The 22095-nt window shown below is 42.4% G+C and overlaps 1 protein-coding gene across 1 annotated transcript in view; it reads left to right on the forward strand.

The window, feature by feature from the left end:
* Positions 1-22095, forward strand: part of Grin2b (glutamate ionotropic receptor NMDA type subunit 2B) — a 344377-nt gene that overhangs the window by 206846 nt on the left and 115436 nt on the right. The window contains exon 7 of the mRNA XM_042054500.1: positions 7683-7797. Within this exon, the coding sequence (XP_041910434.1) occupies positions 7683-7797 (115 nt within the window). The remainder of the gene's footprint in view (positions 1-7682; positions 7798-22095) is intronic.

Below are 22095 nucleotides of genomic sequence, written 5' to 3' on the forward strand. Positions count from 1 at the left end.
AATGTCCTAACACGGCTTGTTGTACTGTGTGTTGTGCATTCGTGTGTGTGTGTGTGTGTGTGTGTGTGTGTGTGTGCCCACGTGCATGTGCATATATAAAAATATTTCCCTCTTCATTTGATTGGTTTTGTTTCTTGTTTTTCTTTTATGCATCTCACCCCCATAAGCCCTTGGGGACATTGATCAACCGTTTCCATTTGCTTATGATTCTTACTGCTGGCGCAAGCCTCTGTGTTGATCTCCGGCAGAGCTCTAAGTAAGTCCAGGGGAGAATTGTTGCCTGGCATGGACTGCCACCTTGACCCCCTTGGAGAATGGTGCAGATTGCAGCAGCCATTAGGGGTATGGGCAGAGGCACATCTCCCATGGCTTCATTGTTCTTTTTAGGTGAATAGAATTCCATTGTGTGTATGTAGCACCTCTACATAAATCTTACTGATTTGACGGCTGTCCACAGATAACAGCTTTCTGGAGGAAAGAAAATGGTTTCTACCCTCTTCTGTCTGGGCAGAGAATTACTGGGCGAGTCTCGACGATCCTCCCCTATTTTCTTTCATTTCAGATAAAACTAAGTCATGACATTTAGTTGTGAAACAGAATCCAAGTAACAGCTCTCAAAATTCTTCATCGTTGGGCTTTCGTGTCTGAAGGGATTTTTTTCCTTTGTAGTAGATGGTGATTGATGTCACCATTTGCCCCTCAAATGAATGCACTTCATCCCGAACTCCCAGAGGGATGAAGCGCATTTCTTGCCTCCAGTAGTGAAGAGGAAACATGGCAGGCTCCTAGGAGCCACCTTGCAGGACATTGTACAATCTCCCTCATTAATCTACTACCACAAATAGAATCTAAATGGTTTCTATATGGACCAGCCCAACTTGAACTTATCGCTGTTTGTGAACAATCCTTTTCAAAACAAATTTATGATATTAAATACCATTTCAGAATAATAAAAATGTTTAATTCATTAGAAGACAAACTATTTTTAATCTGCCTCAAGTAATTATAAATGGATATTGTGGTTTGACCTTTAAATTAGTTTCTTCTAATGTTCTCCACTAGCTATCATTTTTTTCCTAAGTAAGAGAAATAGCTTACAACACTAATTTTCTAATTATTTTGTCCAGTACATGACTTCATATTGCTATATGGCATTATAGCTGTAAGAGAATTTTCAAAGTTGCTTCAAGTGTTCTTTCGAAATAACCAACCAACTGAACAAAAAAAAATATTGACATTTAAGTACCTTCGAAATATTATCATCCAACTTAGGGACAGATAAATCTAACGGGGCCTTGCTGGTAAACTCCTCACCACATGGTCTGATCTTGTGTGTGTGAGATCTAATATATTCATTTTTTCTGTGAGTAGGTCTTTTATTCTCCCCCCTTTTCCCCACTAGCATTTGGAAGTGTTGTCTGGAGTCTTTCATTGAACATAGACTGTATTACTAATGTGAACACTTTTCTGAGTTGAGTCCCAGAGAATCCATATAAAATCCCCAAATACAAGTATCCTCTGGACACAACCTACCAGACTATCAAATCCACCATAGTGATTTAATTGTTCAGGATTCATTTTGATAACTGAATTCCTAATTTAGCAAAAAGTAAGACATTTCTTTTTAGTTTAACCAAACCATAATATTAATAAATATAAAAATCTAATTTGCAAATATCTTGGATGCCTTCCTTCATTACTGATTCTTATGAGCTGGTTTTAAAAGTTTTAAAATTCATATTTATGATCTTGTGAGAAATTGTTTCCACTATTTCCAGGGAAAATGTGTAGAAGAATTGGTCACTTCCAGCAGTGCTTTCTACTCCGAAAGATTTGTGGCCTTGCCAATCTTTTTGCAGTTTCCGAACAGACACAGTATTTATCAGAAGAAGTGCAAGGTGGTAGATATCTTAATTGCTGTTCTGTATCACCTGTTAATTATATATGTGTCCTGTAACATACTATTGTATACCTTAAGCACTTTTATAAATATTAATTCAAAAGAAAAAATAAAATGTCCAATAAAGAACATGTCACATCATCCAGGTTCTAAGATGGCCTTTTATCAATCTATTTTTTGCTAAATTTTTAAGTTTGCGTACAAAGTAATTGGTTTCATTTTGATGTTTTTAACATACCTATCATTATATTTTATTCGTATTCATCCCCCACATCCTAATTATTCTCTTCCCACTCCACAGTTTCCTCTCAGAACTGTCTTGTCCCTGGGCCCCAGCCTCTATTTGAACTCTCAGAGTACCCTGGTTTTAATAACGAGTCCACTCTCAAGATGGTACTCTCCACTCCATGGTTTAAGTCATAGGATGGATTTCTTCTCTAATTACCATCTTGTGAAGACTCACAAGAGAATCCGAGCCTTGTGGGCACTGTGGGTCTGTCTCAAGGGCAGGTCTGTGGGTCCTTGCACCAGGCTGGCATAGCTTACCCTTTGGGGAAAGTTTCTGTTTTTGTTCCGCAGGCAGGGAGCCCCAAACCTGGAGCCCTGTGTTACTTCTTAGTGCATTGCCCATCTTTTTTCTGCATTTTTAGTCATTCCATTACTGCCTCTGTGAATTTCCAAAGCTTTTCCTTCTATTTCTCTTTGAAACAAAGTCTCTCTCACATTGATTTTTTTCTCAAATGGATCAGGTAGAGGCCGCTCCAGGTTTGCCGTCTTACCTGGAAGTTTAGAATCTATTTAGTAGATGACAGACTAGAGATATTAGAGGCTAGAGATGTATTGCTGGTACCAAGTCACAGAGTATAAGAGTTTCAGAGACAGATGTAAGCAGGTGGTCAAGAATTTATTCCACAGGAGCTAGGTTCTCTCTACTTTACTTTTAATTGCTAGAGAATGGGACCTGCCTTCTGAAAATCTGCCCCCTTTAGAAACATGGTGGTGAGCAGAAGGGACATGGTGGACTGGGGTTAAGCACCTCTGGATGCTGTTTCTAACCCTGTCACCTGGTCTGTGTAAAGCCACAGAACTCTTCTGGGAGACAATGACAGGGTTGGATAAGCCAGGCTGACGGTGCTGTTTTGCATTGCCACCACATTAGTGGGTATTGCTTTCTATAAAGCTAATACTTTGTAACAATATGAAGATGGAAAGGTGCCACCATGCCAGGGCTCTAGGTTTGCTGACAAATGCTGGCAGAACTCCTTCAGGTGCCTCCCACACAGGACACATTGCTGAGTCATCACTTCAGGCATTTAGTCTACGTGACACTGTGTGAGAGTTCTGTGTGGCCAAAGTCAAAAGGGCACAGGTTTGTTAACCTTTGTCTGACCCTATTAAAAACCTGCTGGAGTGTGACTTAGGTCATGTAAACCAAATGTGTTGGCTGGGATCCCATCAAGATTCTGAGTCTCCTGTTCAACCAGGAGGTACGCAGGAGGGGAGATCTGTTTTACTTCATTTAGTCTCCAGTAGGGATTTAGGTAATCCGGAGCATGGTGTGTGCTATGAAGATCCTAAAATGCACAACGGGGGCTTTGAAAATTAATGTCTCTTCAGAGCGTCATGAAAAGACACTCAACTCTTCAAAATACATGATCTGATCTCTGCGCCTGAATATGAATGTCCCTTGGGAAGATCATTTAGCATCTTGGGGCCTGCTTCTCTCTAAAATAAGAGTTTTCAATGAATAATTTTTCACTTCTCTTTGACCCCTGACAAGTTCAGATTCTGTGTGATACTACAACTTTAGGAGATAGGCCACTGGGCGTCTTGGATGTCAAACCGCGTCTGAGAAAAATTAAGTAAAATTTAATATATCCAACCTTGACTGGACTTCAGAGAGATGAGAGCGTGTTATGGGCAACATTTCTGCCTTCGGCTTTCCCTTAATCCAGGGGTATTTGCTGCGTGTGGGAGAATAGCGTGAGTAGGGAAACCAGTGATTATGGGGGCTCAGAATCTTCACTGATTAAACAATTAAACTGTAGTTTAATTGTTTTACCTGGGACTTCTATATGGAGGTTTCAGGGTCATAATATTTTAAATGAATAAAGTATAGCCAGATCTAAAAGTAATTGGATGTTTTTAGTTCTTATGGGAAGTTTAATTATCCGTGTGATCTTAGGACCTAGTGTCACTGCCTTGTGTGGAAATTAGTCTTCATTCTTCCCATGTAGCCTCTTTATGGGCAGGTCTTCCTAGTTGTACTGTAGGAAGAAGCTTAGAATTTGGCAGGTGTCTTGCCTTTAGATGTCCGTATCAGAACATTCTCTTGTTATACAGGCTCATATTTAAAATCACCTTTTGGGCGCCGTTCTTTATTTCATGGGCTCATCCCAAGGACTGTTTTTCCTGACAGCTGGAGGTCAGACACTGGTTCTAGAGAGGGATAACTGAAGTTTGGGTGCTGGGCCCGCAAGCAGCGGAGTGATGGCAGCCAGAATCCTTCCACTCCCTTATCACCAGTGAGTGGACGAATGTGCTCTGCTGTTCAAGGGCCGTCCTTGCTCAGGGCCGGTGTAAGTCGGCAAGTGCCCGGCAGGTAAATGGTGCCATGTCACAGGCAGTTTCTCAGAAAGAAAACACACATCCTGTGAATTATTAATCTACATGCTGTGGAACGCCACAAATGATTAACACGCACATTGTGAAAGGTTTTGTGTAGTGTCATAAAACTTTATTGATAGTCTTGCTAAGTGTAAAGCATTCAAGAAGAGCGTAGATGGATGAAAAGCCCAGCAGACAGGAAGGGGAGAACATATGTCAGCAAGGTAATGATTTCCACATGAAATCGACCTGGGGCCAAAGTAAGAGAGATATTTAGCTACAGCCCAGTTAAGGTGCCTTCGTGTGGGTTCTAGTTCCCGAAATTTCGACTTTCTCCATCTATGCTTCCAGATCTATGCTTTTCTTCAGAAAAGTCAGTGTGGGGCTATGTAACAACCCAATTCATGCTACTTAGGACGTTAATCATTTTTGGAGCTTCTGTCATCGCCTTCTGAAACGGACACTTCTTTTAAATATTTTAATAGTGTTTTAGATAAAGGCAAAATAATTCATAGCCCTGCCTAGTGACGAGGTGGGTACTTAGGCTGGTAGTTCATTTATCCCCTCTCCCTTTCCTCCTCCTTCCTTTCTGTCTCGTCCCCCTCTCTCCCTCCCTTTCATCTCTTCTGTTACTCCCTCCTATCTTTCCTTCCTTCTTCAAAAAGAGAAACGGGATTAAACTGGGCTTTTTGTTGCATAATCTTTCCTGAAGACCTCCAGAAGTAATTCCAAGTAGTTCAGGACTATTATAGGAATGACATGTTTTGCAAGCTCATGATGACGGATGCTTTTCTTGTAGTTTGTTAAAGTGCTGGTTTTGTAAGTATATTCCATAGTATAGGGATTTGGGTTGGGTTTGGAGTTATTGTCAACTATAGGAAACCCAGATATCATCTTCAAAGTGATGACGAATTCAGGGAAGCCACACTGACTGGACTAAGAGGTCAGGAACAGAGCCAGAAATGAAGAAGATGCCATGTGGGAGCTAAGTTGGCCAGGGATGCTGCACTCTACTGATTGAGGGTGTTCAAAGAGTGGAGGACCTTGGGGCATATGCTGGACATAAAGGAACAGGATCTGTTGAATCCCATGTTGCTATGAGACCAAGGGCAGTATGGTTGAAAGCCTGTGGGGGCCTAGGATGTTGCTTAAGTATTACTTCTGATCAAAATTAGTAATATAATGTTAAGCAAATAATTTAAGGTTTCTCCTTCCTAATCTACAAAATTAAATTATAGAAACAAATGATCTTAGGGTTTCTTCACAGATTAATATATCTTTATAAGGGATGTTTGACATATATCTTCAAATATTTGAAGAATGTTCCGGCAAAAGAAGGACTAGATTAAGACCATAAAAATATCTCAAGAGGAAACGAGTTTTGAAGAGTTGCAAAGGGATTGGAAATCAGTTTTAAATAAGACAGACTCGTGATATGGCTGCCTCGAGGGTGGAGGACACCATAGCAAGTTCCATCAACAGGGACATTAAATAGACACCTAGAGGAGCAAGCCAATGACGCTGTAGAGAGAAAGCATCGATTGCAAGAAGTGACAAGCTAGCTGACTTGAAAAGTCTCAGTTCAAAATTCCAGGAATTTCTACTCTTCTGGAATCTTCTGTGCTCGCAGCTGTAGCGCTCCAGCTGCAGACGGCGGGGCATGGCAGGCATAGCAATCCATGCCCTTCCTAAAATGAGAGGTGCCCTTGAGGGGCTTGGTTCGTGCTGCATAGACATCTTTCCAGTTGCTGCAAGGACCTACATACCTTCCTGCAGCCTTGCTTCACCTAACATAACCTGCAGTGAGCAACGTCCCCAGATGTGTGGAAGATGAGTTAGAAGAGGGTTCTCTGAGCGGCCTCTCCATGGCTTTGTAAGGTGCCTCCTTGGCTTCTTAGCAGAGGTTTGTCTCACCAGCTGTCAGGCCCACAGGGCAGGAGTGGCGTGTCACACGAGCACAGAACTTGTCCTTACTGATTCTGTGGGCCTTGATGGTAAAGGGACATTAATTACCATCCACTCAGTTGCACTAATGCACTTGCAATGAGCAGGCCTGTGGGGATTCCCAGTAAAGAAGCTGCTTCTTATACCCAGCATCTTGCAAGGGACAGGGTGGGCTGGAGACGAATGTTCTGCAGGAAAACTATTTCACTGGTCTGAAATTAGTTGCTTCCAGAATTTCCACGAATTTATGCTTCTGTCCCCAGAGCACTGTATAAAAAAACCGCTTCCCCATCCCCGCTCCTTTCCCCACACTCAGTATTTTCTGCTTGGTGTGCAGCCAGCAGAAGTCCTGGTTCCAGATGCCTCTGGCCCACCACACTCAGACAGTCTCACAAACAAGGGCTGAGCAAGATCTTAGTAAGAATTGAAAGAGCATGCATGTTTGGGGGTGGAGACAGACCCTAAGCGCCTACATGCTACCTCTTTTTGGCAGAAAGTTGTCTTGGTACATAGCCATTTTCTTTTCTTGTCTCCATCTCCTCCACCCTTTATTCCACCTCCTTTTTTGAATAATAATTGTTAACACTTAATGAGCACTTACTATGCACCAGACCCTATGGTAAGTGCTTAACCTAGTTGTCTCATTTAAGCTTGCAGACTCAATTAGGTGATCTTTATAGTGCCAGACTTTTTGCAGATGTGTGTGTGTGGGGGGGGGGGAGGTCAGGCTCAAAAGTGTAAATGAGGGCTGGAGAGGCGACGCAGCAGGTAAGAGCGTGTGCTGTCCTTGTAGAGGACCCGGGTTTGGTTCCTAGAACCTATTCTGGGTAGCTTGCAAACCACCTGTGATTACAGCTCCGGGGGACCCAGTGTCACCTTCTGGTCTCTGCAGACCCCTGCACACATGTGCATATACTCCTCAACACACACATAGACAAATATGCATGTATACAATTTAAATGAAATAAAATCTGTTTTTCTTAATTATTTGGTCAAAGTTGGAGCCTTCTACTGAACTCAGATGAGCTGTCCTTATTTCAACTCTTAGTAATATTTTTTTCACACAGTTCCTATTGTAAAACTTAGATGGGTCTTGCATAATCAGGAGGAATTTGCAGAGTGCCAGTTAACTAGCGGCCATCTCTCTATACCTTTCTCTCAACCTAGCTGCCTTCTGCTTTGAAATGCTTTTTTTCATACTTTTAACCTTCCTTTAATCTTATCCTTACAGGTATCTGATCAACGTCACTTTTGAGGGGAGAAACCTGTCCTTCAGTGAAGATGGCTACCAGATGCATCCGAAGCTGGTGATAATCCTTCTGAACAAGGAGAGGAAGTGGGAGAGGGTAGGACACTTCTTTGACAATCCTTGGGCTGAGCAGAGTCAGGGGTGAGATCCCGACCTAAGAGCAAGCAATGCAATACCTCAAAGGAAAGCAGCCTCTTGGTTTGCATATCTAGGCATCAGGAGCAAGATACTGGAGTTTTGAGAGTATAGGAGAAGCCAGGCCTCAAGCATGTGTCTCCATTCTCCTGCTACTTTGGCTAATCACGGGTGGTTTTCTTTCTGTTCGGATGGCTGTCGGTGATTGCATTGCTTTCTAACTCATGTCGGTTCTATTGGGAGATGATATGTACACAAGCCAACAAATTAATTTGCTGAAGACACCAACTAGATAGTACCAGTTAGAGCTTGCGTCTTATGGTCCCCGAGGAAGCTCATAAACCAGCACAAAAGCGGAAGGGCTGACCGTGTCTCCTTTGACTGACGACGGGCACCCAGGTTCTACTCAGAATCTGCCCTGCTACCAACTGATCACAGACTTTGAAATTTGACCTTTAGACATTAATTCCCATTAACATCACTGCTCACCCGCTTGCCTATTTAGGACAAAGTGGGGAAAAATCTCTTAACTCTGCAGTTTTCCAGTCTCTTTACTTATAAAATGGGAATTCAATATATTGATATCTATAAAATACCTGGAGCAGAGCCTGGCACACAGTGGGCACTCAATAATCTAGATTCTAGGTTAATATCTAAGAGTAATCACTGGGGTTTTGCAGGTGTGTCCTGCTGGCATTTGTCCCTTGAAACACTCCAACAAATGGTTCTGAAAATAAAATAAATAAGACTGGGAAATGCTATTTACTGCTTTTCAGTCCAAAGGAATCTCAGAATGTATTAGCAATTGGAAAGTTCAGATGTATCTTGGAACAAAGAGACATCTTCAACTTTATTTAATATGACATTTCCCAAAATTTTTTTATCATGAGAGAACTCTGCTCATACTAATCTTTTTCTGTGTAAAGCACACTGGGTAACAGATTTAAGACTATGTCCATAGTTGCTATGGACAAGTTGGCTGAGAATAGGTTTCATGATGTCAAGATAGTTGCAAATAGAGGAGAAAGCAAGTATGCCCAGCAGCATCCTGTAACTGTCACAAATTAATGAGACACACTAACTTTTATTATTTTTTTAATTTTTAAATTATTTTTATTTTATTTTTTCTTATTAATTATTTTTATTACTTTATAAATAATACCAATCAAAATTCCCACTTTCTCCCCTCCTCCCACTTCCCTCCCACTTCTCCACACACCCTCTCCCCCACTACCCTTCAGTCCTAAGAGAGGGCAAGGCAACCTGCCCTGTGGGAAGTTCAAGACCCTCCCCGCTACATCCAGGCCTAGGAAGGTGAGCATCCAAAGAGAATAGGATCCCAAAAAGCCAGTACATGCAGTAGAGACAAATCCCAGTGCCGTTATCATTGGCTTCTCAGTCTGCCCCAACTGTCAGCCACATTCAGAGAGTCCAGTTTGATCCCATGCTCGTTTATTCCCAGTCCAGCTGGAATTGGTGAGTTCCCATTAGCTCAGACACACTGTCTCAGTGGGACACACCAACTTTTAGAGAGAAAAGGCTGGTTTCAGTTTATGGACTTTTACTCCACGGTCACCCGAACCTTTCGACTTAGGTCTGTAGTAAGATGAAGCTAATAGTGGGGATCATGTTGAGGGAAGGCCTATTCACCTCATGGTATCTGGAAAACAAAAGGAAAATATTGAGAACCCAATATTTTTTTATTTTTTTTTTTTATTTATTTATTTTTTTTGGTTTTTCGAGACAGGGTTTCCCTGTAGTTTCTAGAGCCTGTCCCGGAACTAGCTCTTGTAGACCAAGCTGGCCTCGAACTCAGAGATCCGCCTGCCTCTGCCTCCCGAGTGCTGGGATTAAAGGCGTGCACCACCACCCGGCTGAGAACCCAATATTTTTTCAAAGCACATTACTGATGACCCAACTTCCTACCCCTAGACCTCATATCCTAAAGGTTACACCATTTTCCAGTCCTGCCATAGGCAAACCGCCAAGCCTTTGTATGTGTACTTTCGGAGAGATTCAGTGTTTATATTGTAGCACCCGTCTGTCTCTCAGACCAAGCAGTCAGACATAAACTCCCCACAACTCACCATGATGTGCCAGAGCCCCAGACAGCTAAGTTATCAGTTGGTCTGTAAACTGGACATTTGTGACTCAGCCAGTGGAAGTCAAAACCCAATTCTTAATATTGAGAGAGAGGCCTCTGTGATCATGACATCATCAGCTGTGACATCATCCGAGTAAAGAGATCGAAGTCACACCTGATGATCTTGGTTGAAGTTATTCTCCCCTGCTGAGTTCCCATTTGATCAGAAAGAGCTGGACCCCGAGCTCAGCTGTCCACCCCAGCAAGCCTCCTTTGCACTGCTTCTGTGGAGAGCCCATAATTTCTCAAGTGTTCTCATCCCTCCCGTTGAACAGGGGCCTCTGCCTATCTCTAGAAGAGGAGTTATTCATGACTGAGACATCATGCACGGATCAGGAGCTGTGCAGCTGGGGAGCTCTATGCCCTGGGGTCATGATAGCTGTTTCAAGTAGTTACCGTCTCACAAGTGCCCTTACAAGTCACTACTTAGAGGCCCCAGAGTTCCCTCGTGCAGGCCCCCAGGTCTGAGGCCTGGGACCCTCATGTCCTGTTACAACTAAGTCTTCCCTCTGGGTGTCGGATCATTTGTAGCATCAGTTCTGCCTTTGTTCCGCCTCGTAAATGGAGGCCTACTTTACTAGGCCTCTCTGTCCTGAATCAGCCTTTGCCCAAATCAGTCTTCCATGTGGCTGCTGGAATGAGCATCCTACAAACAACCGTATATTCTTTCCTGGCCCAAATACTTGCTACTGTTAGGGTTTATGGAGCAGGTCTGCATTTTATCTGTTCTTGTGTTCAAGGCTCTGGTTCGCTCTCCAAGGTTTGTTATCCTTTCCTTATCATTTGCATTGGGCCCCATCTGCTCTGAGAATGTGCCCTGGTGTGTTCTACTTCATTCACAAGATGCCACGTTCTTTTCTGGGAATGAATGAATTGTGCAATTATAGAAGTCATCAGAGTTTATTGAAGTCCAATTAAGATGCTGCGGCCCCCTTCCCCAACCCCAGTTGTGGTATGCTGTCTTATCCGCATGCTCTACAGCTTTGGTTTACACCTCTGTTGCAGCCCCATCATTGCAGCCCCGAGTTGGGATGGTGAGCCTGCAGGCTCTCAGAGGGCAGAGGCTGTGTCTTTCTTCCTATCATTGTGTCCTCATAGCAATCTGGATGTGTGCGTTGCATAAAGCAGTTCAATAAATATTTGTGGAATGAATGAGAGCCATTACATAATAAGAGAGTTCAAAATCCATCATTAAGAGTCCAAGTTTATGCTATTGCCCTTGATATAATGGCTGTTTTCTTTTTTTAAAAGGAGAAATAAAACCCTCATGTAGATTGAGTTTTTATAGATCATACTTTAAATGCATCAAAAGGAACTCACTTTTTAAAGAAATTCTGTGGCTAATCTTTTTGGTAAGCAGGTGGGGAAGGATTAAGACATACACTAGAACCTTTGCATATTGAATTGGTTAAACCAGGAAACATTTTTGAGGAAAGGTGCTTAGCAATAGATGAATTTACAGGGCTATGATGCTCCTAAATTCAGAAACCCTGGTCACTCACAGGCAGGGGTGGTAGGGATCAGCCTCAACCCCAGAGTATGGCTCGATGTGCTGGATGGCATTACCTTAGTCTCTCAATGTCGCTGCAGTCCCCAGAATATTATTTCAAGGTTCCCAATGTCAGTTCACCAGGTCCCCTGGAATCCATGGGAACTTAGTGTCTGTGGAATCTTGACCAGTAGGCAAGTTGGTGAGTGTTCTACAGGGAAGGAGTAGGTACCAGAGAAATTAGCAGGGGAGCAACTTGGGTCTTTGGAAGAAAGGCCAACAGCATCTAGTCACTTTTCTTGATGATTCTCTTCATTTTTTAAAAATGATAGCTTTAAAGTAAAAACCAAAAACCAAAACCAGTGTAAATCCTGTAGAGTTCTAGGCAGCACAGATTCACACTGTAAACAAAGAGAAACGCAGGTTATTTGGAAGCACAGCAGCTCCAAGGGCATGGGTGTCATTCTTGCTCTTGTAATTTAGGTAAATAAAGTGTCCCCAGAAAAGCCTTCCCCCAGTGACCTGTGCTAAAGCAGTCACCCAGCTGCTCTGTCACAACAGTCCAATTTAATTTTCTTTCAGTATACATTTCAGCCGGCTTTCCACTTATACACTTGATTGTTTATTTGTGGCTTATCTCGTCACACTAGAATGGATGTTTGATGAAGACAAGGACCTCATTCACGCCTACAATTGTAACCCTTATGGAGAGTGCCTGGCTCAAAGTGAGCATCCAGAGATCACTGTTTTAAATAAATGAAGCAACTATACACCTGAAAAAGTTAGGTGTTGGCCAGCCATTCCACTTCTAACACACCTGGGCATGCGTGAGTGCACACAAACACACACACATACACACACACAAACACACACACACACACACAAGCACACATATGCACGCACGCACATGCAATCTCCTCTGAGACAGGTTGGGTCTTAGAAGGCAGCCTGAGAGCTGCTGCCTCCTCCCTTTGGAGAGGGCGCTGCTGTGCCTGTGGAAGACTGGGGAGTATCCAGGGGGGTTCAGTAGCCAATGGAGGGGTCCGCAGGATGCTTTAACAAGGAACTGCAGGAAAATTCCTTATGTTGTGGGTGTGAGCCACGCCATGGATTTCATGACATTCCCTTGGTTTTTGAAAGTAATCCTACAGTTGCTTATAAATTTGGCTTCTTTGGAAAAACCCGAGGTCAACACAACCTAGTTTATGGTTTTGGGAGTCAGAAAGAACTACATCCCATTCCCCATGTTACCATTTATCAGCTGGGTAAGCCTGGATGAGAGGCTGCTATTACCCCACTCTATTTCCCTTTAGTGAAATAGGCTTTTACATGAAGTCATTGTGAAGATTAAATGAGACTTTATAGTCAAATACCAGTTAATTCTGACCGGAACACAGTCAGAATTCAACAAATGTTGATTGGTGGTTACCATACGTCATGGGTAACTTCTTCAAGACATCTTTTCTGTGCTCAAAGCTCATGCCAACTGATAATCTAGTAAAAAGAAAACCCCCTCATCATCTTGGAACTGCTTTCCAGGGCTACAGTTCTCAAGTTCTGGGACCCTCCCCAGGGCAGTTGTTGCCACAATTTCTAATGTATTGCTCTGAAAAGATTTCAAACACATATGCGTTTGATGTATTGACTAAACCTGTTTTAAGGAAAAAGAAACTGGCCAGGTGGTGGTGATGCACGCCTTTAATCACAGCACTTGGGAGGCAGAGGCAGGCAGATCTTAGTGAGTTTGAGGCCAGCCAGGTCTACAGAGTGAGAAACCTGGTCTCAAAACATCAAAAAAAGAAAAAAAGAAAAGAAAAAAGAAAAGAAAAGAAAGAAGAAAGGAAGGAAGGAAGGAAGGAAGGAAGGAAGGAAAGGGAAGGGAGGGAGGGAAGGAGGGAAGGAGGGAAGGAGGGAGGGAGGGAGGGGGAGAGAGGGAGGCAGAGAAAGAGAGAGAGAGAGAGAGAGAGAGAGAGAGAGAGAGAAGAAAGAAAAAAGAAAGAAAGCACCCAAAAAAGTGGATCTGCTGCTCTTAGGAACCTTTAATTGGGTCCTTCATAACTAATAGATAAGTAGTGGGGGCTAGAACAGCAGAGATCTCTGGAACATAACATCTTTACAGAAAGCCGATAATAATTCTCTGCCATTAAGGAACGTGGAGTAGGGCATTTAAAAAGGAATGTACGTTGGGTATGGAAGCAGGAGAATCATGGATTTGAAGCCGGTTTGGGCTACATAACAGGACCTTGTCACCAAAACAAAGAAAAACAAACAAAAAATAATTAAACAAAAATAAATAAAAAACAAAGTCACACACACGTGTGCAGATATGGCATGGGAAGTAGGAAGGGTAGGAAATGGTTAAAATGATAACTGAGTGCAGAGTGGCTTGTTTGTAAGACTTTGTAAGTGGGGGACAGCTGCACAAACACGCATTAAGAATAGCCTGGCACCGAGTAGCAGCTCAGCCAGCTCTCGGGCTGCTGTCTCTATCAGAGCCTCTCATGATTTGCTTCAATGCAACTGCTATCTGCTTCCACTTAATCGTTCCTAAAATGGGGATAATAAAAATGAAATGATGATGGTGCATATTCAGGCTGGAGATGTAAACAGACCTCAAAGGGACTCTCTGGGTCAGAACTGAAAGAGGTGACACAAAACTTGCAGCTCTTCTTGTCTCCGCAAAGACACCCGCAATGTGTTTTATAACTCCATTCCCATTGCCTTCATGTGACAAAAGATCCCCTTCCACTGTAGAGTGGAAGTGTCCTTGGTATGTCTGTGTCATTTTGAGAATTCCAAGAAACCATTGACACCTATAGTTTGGGACACTGAGTCACAGCCTTAGTGTCTTCACTTCCTGTGAAGGAAGTGTTAGACTTCAGGGCACATAGCATAGCACACTTAGATCATAGATTCCTGTGGGGGTCAGCCAGGAGAAGAAAGGAGCCCAGATGAGAAAAGGACAATCCCAAGACCTATAGCATCAATGACAACAGCATCATTAGCCAGAATATGCTATGGGTATCTAGAGTTTAAGATGTGTAACACATAAGGGGTAGCTACTGCCTCTGGTGGCAGCACACACAGGACAGGGAACTGGATCCAGGAGTGGGTGCTCTGTGATGCTAGTACCTGAAAAAGGATGGCCCTCTTCCACACTGACCAATCAAATGATGCTCTGATGGACAGAATCTAACAATCTCTCTCACACTCCCACAATCAAACTGGCAGATTGCTTATAAGCACAGGAACCATGTACGTTTTTGTCTTCCTTGAACTTGTGTGCCCAGCATGATGGGAGATGCTATTGACTAGGTCATCAAATATTTGGTGGCTGCTTGAGTGTTTCTGCCCAAACTATATTCCATCGCTTGGTTTCAGAGGAGTATCTATGCTTGCTCCAGGCTCAACAGAGGGTGGCAAAGGATGGGCACAGACACACATTGTGTCAGAGGGGTTTGTTTCAGATCTACTAATACCCACATTTGACAACATGCTATTTTTACCAACTCTGAACGGAGTCCTAATATGCTTCATTAGATTAAGGGATTAGAAAGCAGGAGCCAAAAGAAAAGCAATGGGAATTCAGATCGTTAAGGGGCAGGAGAAAATGGCAACAAGGTGCTGGCTTCCTCTCTTCAAATGTATGAAGAATTATTGTGCCAACTGCAGAGACCAGCTGTTCATTTCCTCCAGAGACAGAACCAGAGTAAGTGGGCTTAAGATCAAGCAGAAGGGATTTATATTGACTACAGAAAGAATTCTTAATAGAGAGAAGGGCTGAGTCCCGAAAGTGTTACCAACAATGGGGATGACTTTGAAAGACTTCTGAAATGGGTAAGGCCTCATTTCTCTGTGATGTATATAGTCCTACCCAAACAGTAATGGGTGAACTATGACTTCAAGAGTCTCCCGTTTTTTTTCTCTCCCTTCCTTTCCCCTCTCTTCCTCTCCTGTTGCATGAAGCTGTCTGTTGGTTCCTGGCAGCTCAAACCAAAAATAATCACACAGAAACTTTATTAATAAATCACTGCTTGACCCATTAGCTCTAGCTTCTTATTGGCTAACTCTTACATATTAATTTAACCCATCTCCATTAATCTGTGTATCGCCACATGTGGCAGTGGCTTACCAGCAAAGTTCTGGCATCTGTCTCTGGCAGGGCTACATGGCTTCTTCTGATTCTGCCCTTCTTTCTCTGAGCATTCAGTTTAATTTTCCCTGACTACCTAAGTTCTGTCCTATCAACAGGTCAAGGCAGTTTCTTTATTCACCAATGGTATTCACAGCATACAGAAGGGAATCTCACATCACCTCCCCTTTTCTGTTTAAATAAAAAGGAAGGTTTTAACTTTAACATAGTAAAATTACATATAACAAAATAGGTATCAAGCAATATTTATATGTACTTTACCTTTTATCATATTTAAGGAAAACTGTATCTATCACTATCTATCTATTCTTCAACTCCATCAAAGACTCCAGAAGGATGTTATATTACCTAAGTAAACAGGAAATGCATTGTAAGCAACTTCCAAAACTCTAGAAATGACAGAGACATCTCACTGCCTGGACAGTCACCCAAAGTTCTTTTGTACCATCGGGGCATCTAACTTCAGTCTACAGGCCCATAGTATCCAGCAAACATTTCTATGAAGCAGGAAATTTCAAAGACAGTTCCACCTATATTGGCAGTTTGTCAGTCACTTTCTTCTGTGTCCTGCAGAATGTCTAGCAGACTCTTTCATGAAGCAGGAACCCCAAAGGATTGTCTCACCTTTAGGCAAGTTCAGTAGTCATTTCTTTGTGGGTCCTGCATGTCCAGTTAAGCAGTCCAGGCAAGAGCAGTTTCTTGCCCAAATGGTTAGCAAACTCCATAAGGAGCCTGTTGGATGCCCATCATCCTCTTGAAGTAATTGGTGTTGCCAAGAGCAGATGTGTCTAATGTCATGAAAAGTCTTAAGTTCTTAAAACATTTTAAATGCCATATTCTGAAGGTCTTTGAAACATTTGAAGAATCCCTATGCATCTGAAATGCATCTCTGTACATCTAGAAAATCTAACTACCATGACTCCAAGCTTGACTATTGTAGATGACAATCTATTAACCTGTATTTCTTAATTGTACATTACATTGTTAATGAGCTTCAGAAACAAAATACCTTAATCAAGAGCAGAAATATATACATAACAAAATTGACCTTAAATTTGTATCAATAGACCAAGATCCATACCAATGTGAATCTCTATAACATATCCCCCTTTAAATGTTAAGAAACATTTATAAACAATATTTGGGAATATGGACATAGTTTTTCTCCAAACTGCTTCCTGCTGTTTATTGTGTGAAGTAATTTTTGGGGGATGTTCATGGTGATCTCTCGAGGGGTTGTAGTTCATCGAACCATATTAGTTGGAAGCAATCCACAGGTCCTCATCTTCTGTGAAAACAAAAGAAGAACCTCTTTTCCAAAGCAATATATCCTTAGACTCAAATTTTAAAGTCAAGATACCTTTAAAATATATATGTTGGTTACTTAGCTCCTTCACGTTCAAAGAATTCAAAGAAAACACAATAATATACATAATCCAGACTGTGCATATTTCAACTTTATGTGACCTGTTTTAACTCTATTACTTTTTAATATTTATTTTATTATCTTTACTCCTTTAATCTATGACTGTCTGTAAAATCACTTGCTTCCTTTTATAACTGTCTATACTTTATTTTTTCTTCTCTTTCCCAAACCTACATACATTTATTCAACACTGTGACCCATTTAGAGGTCTTTTATGTCTGAATCTGTCTTATTGTGTATCTGTAATTCTTTACTGTCCTGGAGCACTTCTTAAAATGCTAAGCGCTTCTTAAAAACTTAAGCTGTGGCATTACTAGGGTATATACAACATTACTTGCTTGCCCCTCCCAGTCCAGCATGGTGGAGCTCTTTCCTGCCTCTGAGAGCCACATACATTGCTCCATTTTTAGTCACACAGCAGGTCTACGTTGCCATTAAGCAAGTTGTTGTACGCTCCTCACAAACCCCATTTAAATGCTTCATAGCCAGACCTCCAGAAAGAGTCAGAGTTCATGCTGGCAGCCTGGTCCAGAAAGCAGCAGCTGTTTCAAAACAGTGTGTCTTTTTTCTGTACTGAATCAGGAAAACCTTTCTTAAAGGAGCTGCAGCATGCTGCCAGCAAGCAAAGTCCATTTGGGAAAATAAATGCAGCTAAACTTTGTTTTTGAGAATCTAGAATTCCTTTGTAAGCCCTCTTAGGTTTTAAGTGGATTTTAGTTGGCCACATGGGCACCAATTTGTTACATGAATCTGTCTGTTGGTTTCTGGCAGCTCAGACCCAAAATAATCACACAGAAACTGTATTAATTAAATCACAGCTTGGCCCATTAGCTCTAATTTCTTATTGGCTAACTCTTACATATTAATTTAACCCATCTCCATTAATCCATGTATTGCCATGTGGCAATGGCTTACCGGTAAATTTCTGGCATCTGTCTCCAGTGGGGCTGCATGACTTCTTCTGACTCTGCCCTTCTTTTTCCCAGCATTCAGTGTAGTTTTCCCAGCCTACCTAAGTTCTGCCCTATCAGCAGGCCAAGGCAGTTTCTGTATTCACCATTGGTATTCACAACATACAGAAGGGAATCCCATATTACTCTCCCCTCTTTTGCTCTCCCACCCCACTTTTTCCTTCTTCTTTTGCTTTGTCTGTCTTCCCTTTGTAAATCTCTTTTTGCCCTCCCTCTAATCCTCCATCCCTTTGTCCTTCCTTCTCTCCTTCCCTTCCTCCATTCCTTGCCCACACATAGTTTATTCAGCATTTGCATGAGCCAAAGATTTTTTTCCTACCAACTCATTATTATAGTTTTGCTGGTGACAAAAATTGAAAACAACAGCAACAAAGCCCCAATACATTGCCATAATAGAGGTGTTTATTGTGATATTCCACATTCTGTAACCCAAGTCTTCCTGTCTAATATGACCCAGCAAGGGGCTGATGCTACATGGCTGTTGGTAACTAACTCATGCCAACTTCTTTTGCTTACGACAGTAATTTACACAAAAGGTTATACAATGGTGTCCGTGTTTGGGGGTGGTTTACTGAGTTGGGACTATTGGTGATCTACACATTCAAGTGTTCCTGAGTGCTGGAGCATCATGCTAATCTACTTCCTTTTCTGAGGATCTAGGGAAAGGCCACTAGGAACCATACCCCCAGAAGAAGAGGGATGAGAGAGGAGGAGGAGAAGAGAGATAAAAGTGGGGAGGAGGAAGAAGGGAGAAGAGAAAGAAGAAATGCTACTAACCCTGGGTGTTTTGGGACCACTGTATGGCTCCATCTCTGTAATATGAAACAGTTCAGGAGGAAGAGCGGGGCACACCATGAGAATCTACCTCAGACATATCAGCCCAATGTCACGAGGGAGCCTATTACCTTTTAAAGTCATTTAGACTAGGGAGTTAAGTTTTTGCATTCAATTAAAACTGTTTTTTTTTTTCTAAAAGGAAACATTTCAGAAACACTGCATGTCTTTAGATGCTATCATCCACCATAGACAAAAAAAAAAATGAGAAATCAGTAAACCTTGGTTGGTTGCCTGTACTCTGGGACCTGTATTTGCTGATGGTGGTAAACAACAGAGCTGAGCCAGAAGGAGGTGTCCCCCAAACTAAAGACCACTTCTCCCATCTTGTTTAGACTCGAATACAATGTTTATTTCATGATTGTTCCATGCAGTCAGCCCTTGAGGCCTCTCAACTGTTCTTCTAGTTTGTAGGTCTTCTTATTCTTTTTCCATCGAGTGAAAAAGGATACCAGAGAATGTAGAAGACACTGGTGTTTATTTTTACATTAAAAACCTTTTGTGATTTTCCTCATGTTAAAGGTATTTAGTTTTGATTATTAGGCATTTATGGAGAGTATGCAACAACATTTACCTATATCTATACATAGAAAGAATTAGCAATTAGTTGTTTTCTATTTTTCAACAGCCTTTTATTTCTGTGTACCTGTATGCGTGTATCTGTGTAATAACACAAGACACAATAGAATTGAGGATGTAATATGTTGATAATCTGCTGTCCCCTTTTCCCTCTCACTAAAAGGCTGCAGACAGGTTCCTATCTTATTAAATTATATTCAAAATAGTGAAACTTAGCAACTGCCTAATATTTCAGTGCAGGGATGTCATACTTCTGCAAGCAAGTCCTTTATGGTAAGCCATTCATATCTGTGTTAAATGGGGTGCCTGGCTTTCATATAGAAGTAATATCAAGGTCAGAGATGATTTGACTGTGAGACCAGAGATAACTTTTCATGGTGAGAACAGTTTGTAATTTTTGTTGAAAGGTAAGCAGGCAAGCTTTATTCAGAAGTGGAGAAAAGGATCTCTTTAGCAGGGAGAGTTCTGAAAATAGGCCCTCTCTTTTCCCCTTATTTAATTCCTCTTAATATTAAAACCCTGCTTGGTTGATCTTAATTGAGTCCCTGGCAGTGGATGTGAAGCCTGTGAAAGGTCCCCTGATCTGCAAGGGGCTTGAAAAACTTTGTTCCGTTGGCCTTTGGTTTGACTGTGTTTTCTTTTCATCATCAATGCCAGGCAATGCTTATGCATGCACGGGCAGCCCGTTTACGGCGGTTCTCCAGTTGTTCCTATCCCGGGCAATCCTAGACACTTGTGTTATTATCATACCCAAGGTTCCACTGTCTTCCTTTATGCTGTCTATCCAGCATGTGGGGGACCTTTCTCTTTGCCTTATCCTGTGCATTTCTCCAAACAGTGCTGTCTTCGGGTATCTGCCATCATTCATTCCCATAACATGGCTGAAGTATCTCAGGTGCCATTGCCATATCCTGTAGTTTACTTATTTGGAGAAAAGGACTTGGGGAAGCAATGAAGTTCTACAGGTACCCAAAGAAAATCATAAAAGTTCTAGACAATGCCTATAAAGATACCTTTGCACAGTCAAAGTCTATGGAGAACTAAGGGATCAGTTTAAGACCATCGTAGGGGTGTTGCAGGGATGTGTCCTCTCTTCATTACTCTTTTATGTATTTCTGGAATTAATAATGGCAACAACCCTGGAGGATGAGGAGACAGGTGTGCAGACAGGTAGCGTGCAAATCGATAACTTGCATTTCACCGATAATACAGCACTACTTCCTGAAAATACAAATGAGCTGCAGACCATGGTAAATAGAGTGCTGGAAGTAAGTGAAAACCTTGGTATGAAATTTTGTCTGTCTGGGAGGAATCCTGGGTTCAAAGGAGGGAACTATTTCAGGCGTTGTTTCCTTTGAGCTATACTCATAGTTGTTTTCTTGGGTGGTGGCATCACCCAGACAGTGGTGATGGCCATGTGTTCTGTTTCTTTCTATGATTACCATACTTGACTCCTTTGCTTGAGAGTTGGAGATTTGAGAAACTCAGTCCCACCTTCCCACGACACCACCAGGGCTGCTATGTGTATGGCGTCTTCGTGCCTCTGGTCCACAGATAGTAAAACAGGACTGTGTAATTCCCTTATTTGGCCACTGGGGGTGCCACCTGACTGACCTTTCCACTCACAGGCTGCCGCCTGATGGCCGATGGGCTATTTACAAGGGTGTGCTTACTGTTCTTTTCATCCCTTGTGTGTTTTCCACCACTCAAGCTACTTTGTGCGTATGTTAAGAGCACACTGGCATTCACTGAGATGTGGTTGGACGTGAAAACTGTGACATCCGATTGTCCTTCATAGGGAGCTCACCTCTACTGATCTGCACCCAGCGATTTCATGCTGTGAGTTCTTCCTACAGTGATGGTGGTTTTGGATGGGTGCACGTGGAGTGCCTCTCTGCTTCTCCTCACCCTCTCTCCACAATGTCTGATACCTGCTGTGAGAGCTGGCTAGGAGCAGGGTCAAAGTTAGCCATGGATCTAGAAAGAGAAGCCCTGACCTTGGCATGCCAACTGCTGAGCACTCTGGGCTGTGAAGGCTTAACCAAGTGCTGGCCAATAAAGAAAATAAATTGTCTTTTTAAAAAATTGAAAGTTATTAATAAAGAACATGGCTGTAAATCTCCCACAGAGGCCATAGATCTTAAATAATTCTGGGTGATTTTATTATTTTCTCTACCAGAATGATTTCTGTTCATGATTTGTGGGCTGTTTTCATTATTCTGATGTTTGCTGAGGGCTAGCTGGCTGCTGTAACTCTTTCTGTCTGTCCTCACACTTGGTTGTAAGCCAGAACATTCTCTGGGGATGTTCATAACACCCACTGCAGGGTCTGCACGAGTTCCACATCTTGGGTCAGGAAGACAGATGTTCTGACGTCCTGAACTGAAAGCCAGTCTGTGGCAGGAGGGGCACAGGAGAGGGTAAATTTGGTTGTGGAGGGGAAGGAGGAAGATGGGAAAGGATGCATGGAGCAGACATCATCGAGAGAAAGAGTGATAGATTCAGAGAGGCCAGCAGACCGGATTCCTGCTCTCTTTCCAGGAGCACCATGCCCTGGTTTCCAAAAGACTTCATCTGGGCAACCCCTTCACATTTCCTAGAATGGAAGCTTGGGGTTGTTGAAGGAAACGGTGGGGCTGTGTCCCGCCACCCGGCTAGCTTTACC

This window comes from Arvicola amphibius, chromosome 2 (assembly GCF_903992535.2).
Source record: "Arvicola amphibius chromosome 2, mArvAmp1.2, whole genome shotgun sequence".
NCBI lineage: Eukaryota > Metazoa > Chordata > Mammalia > Rodentia > Cricetidae > Arvicola > Arvicola amphibius.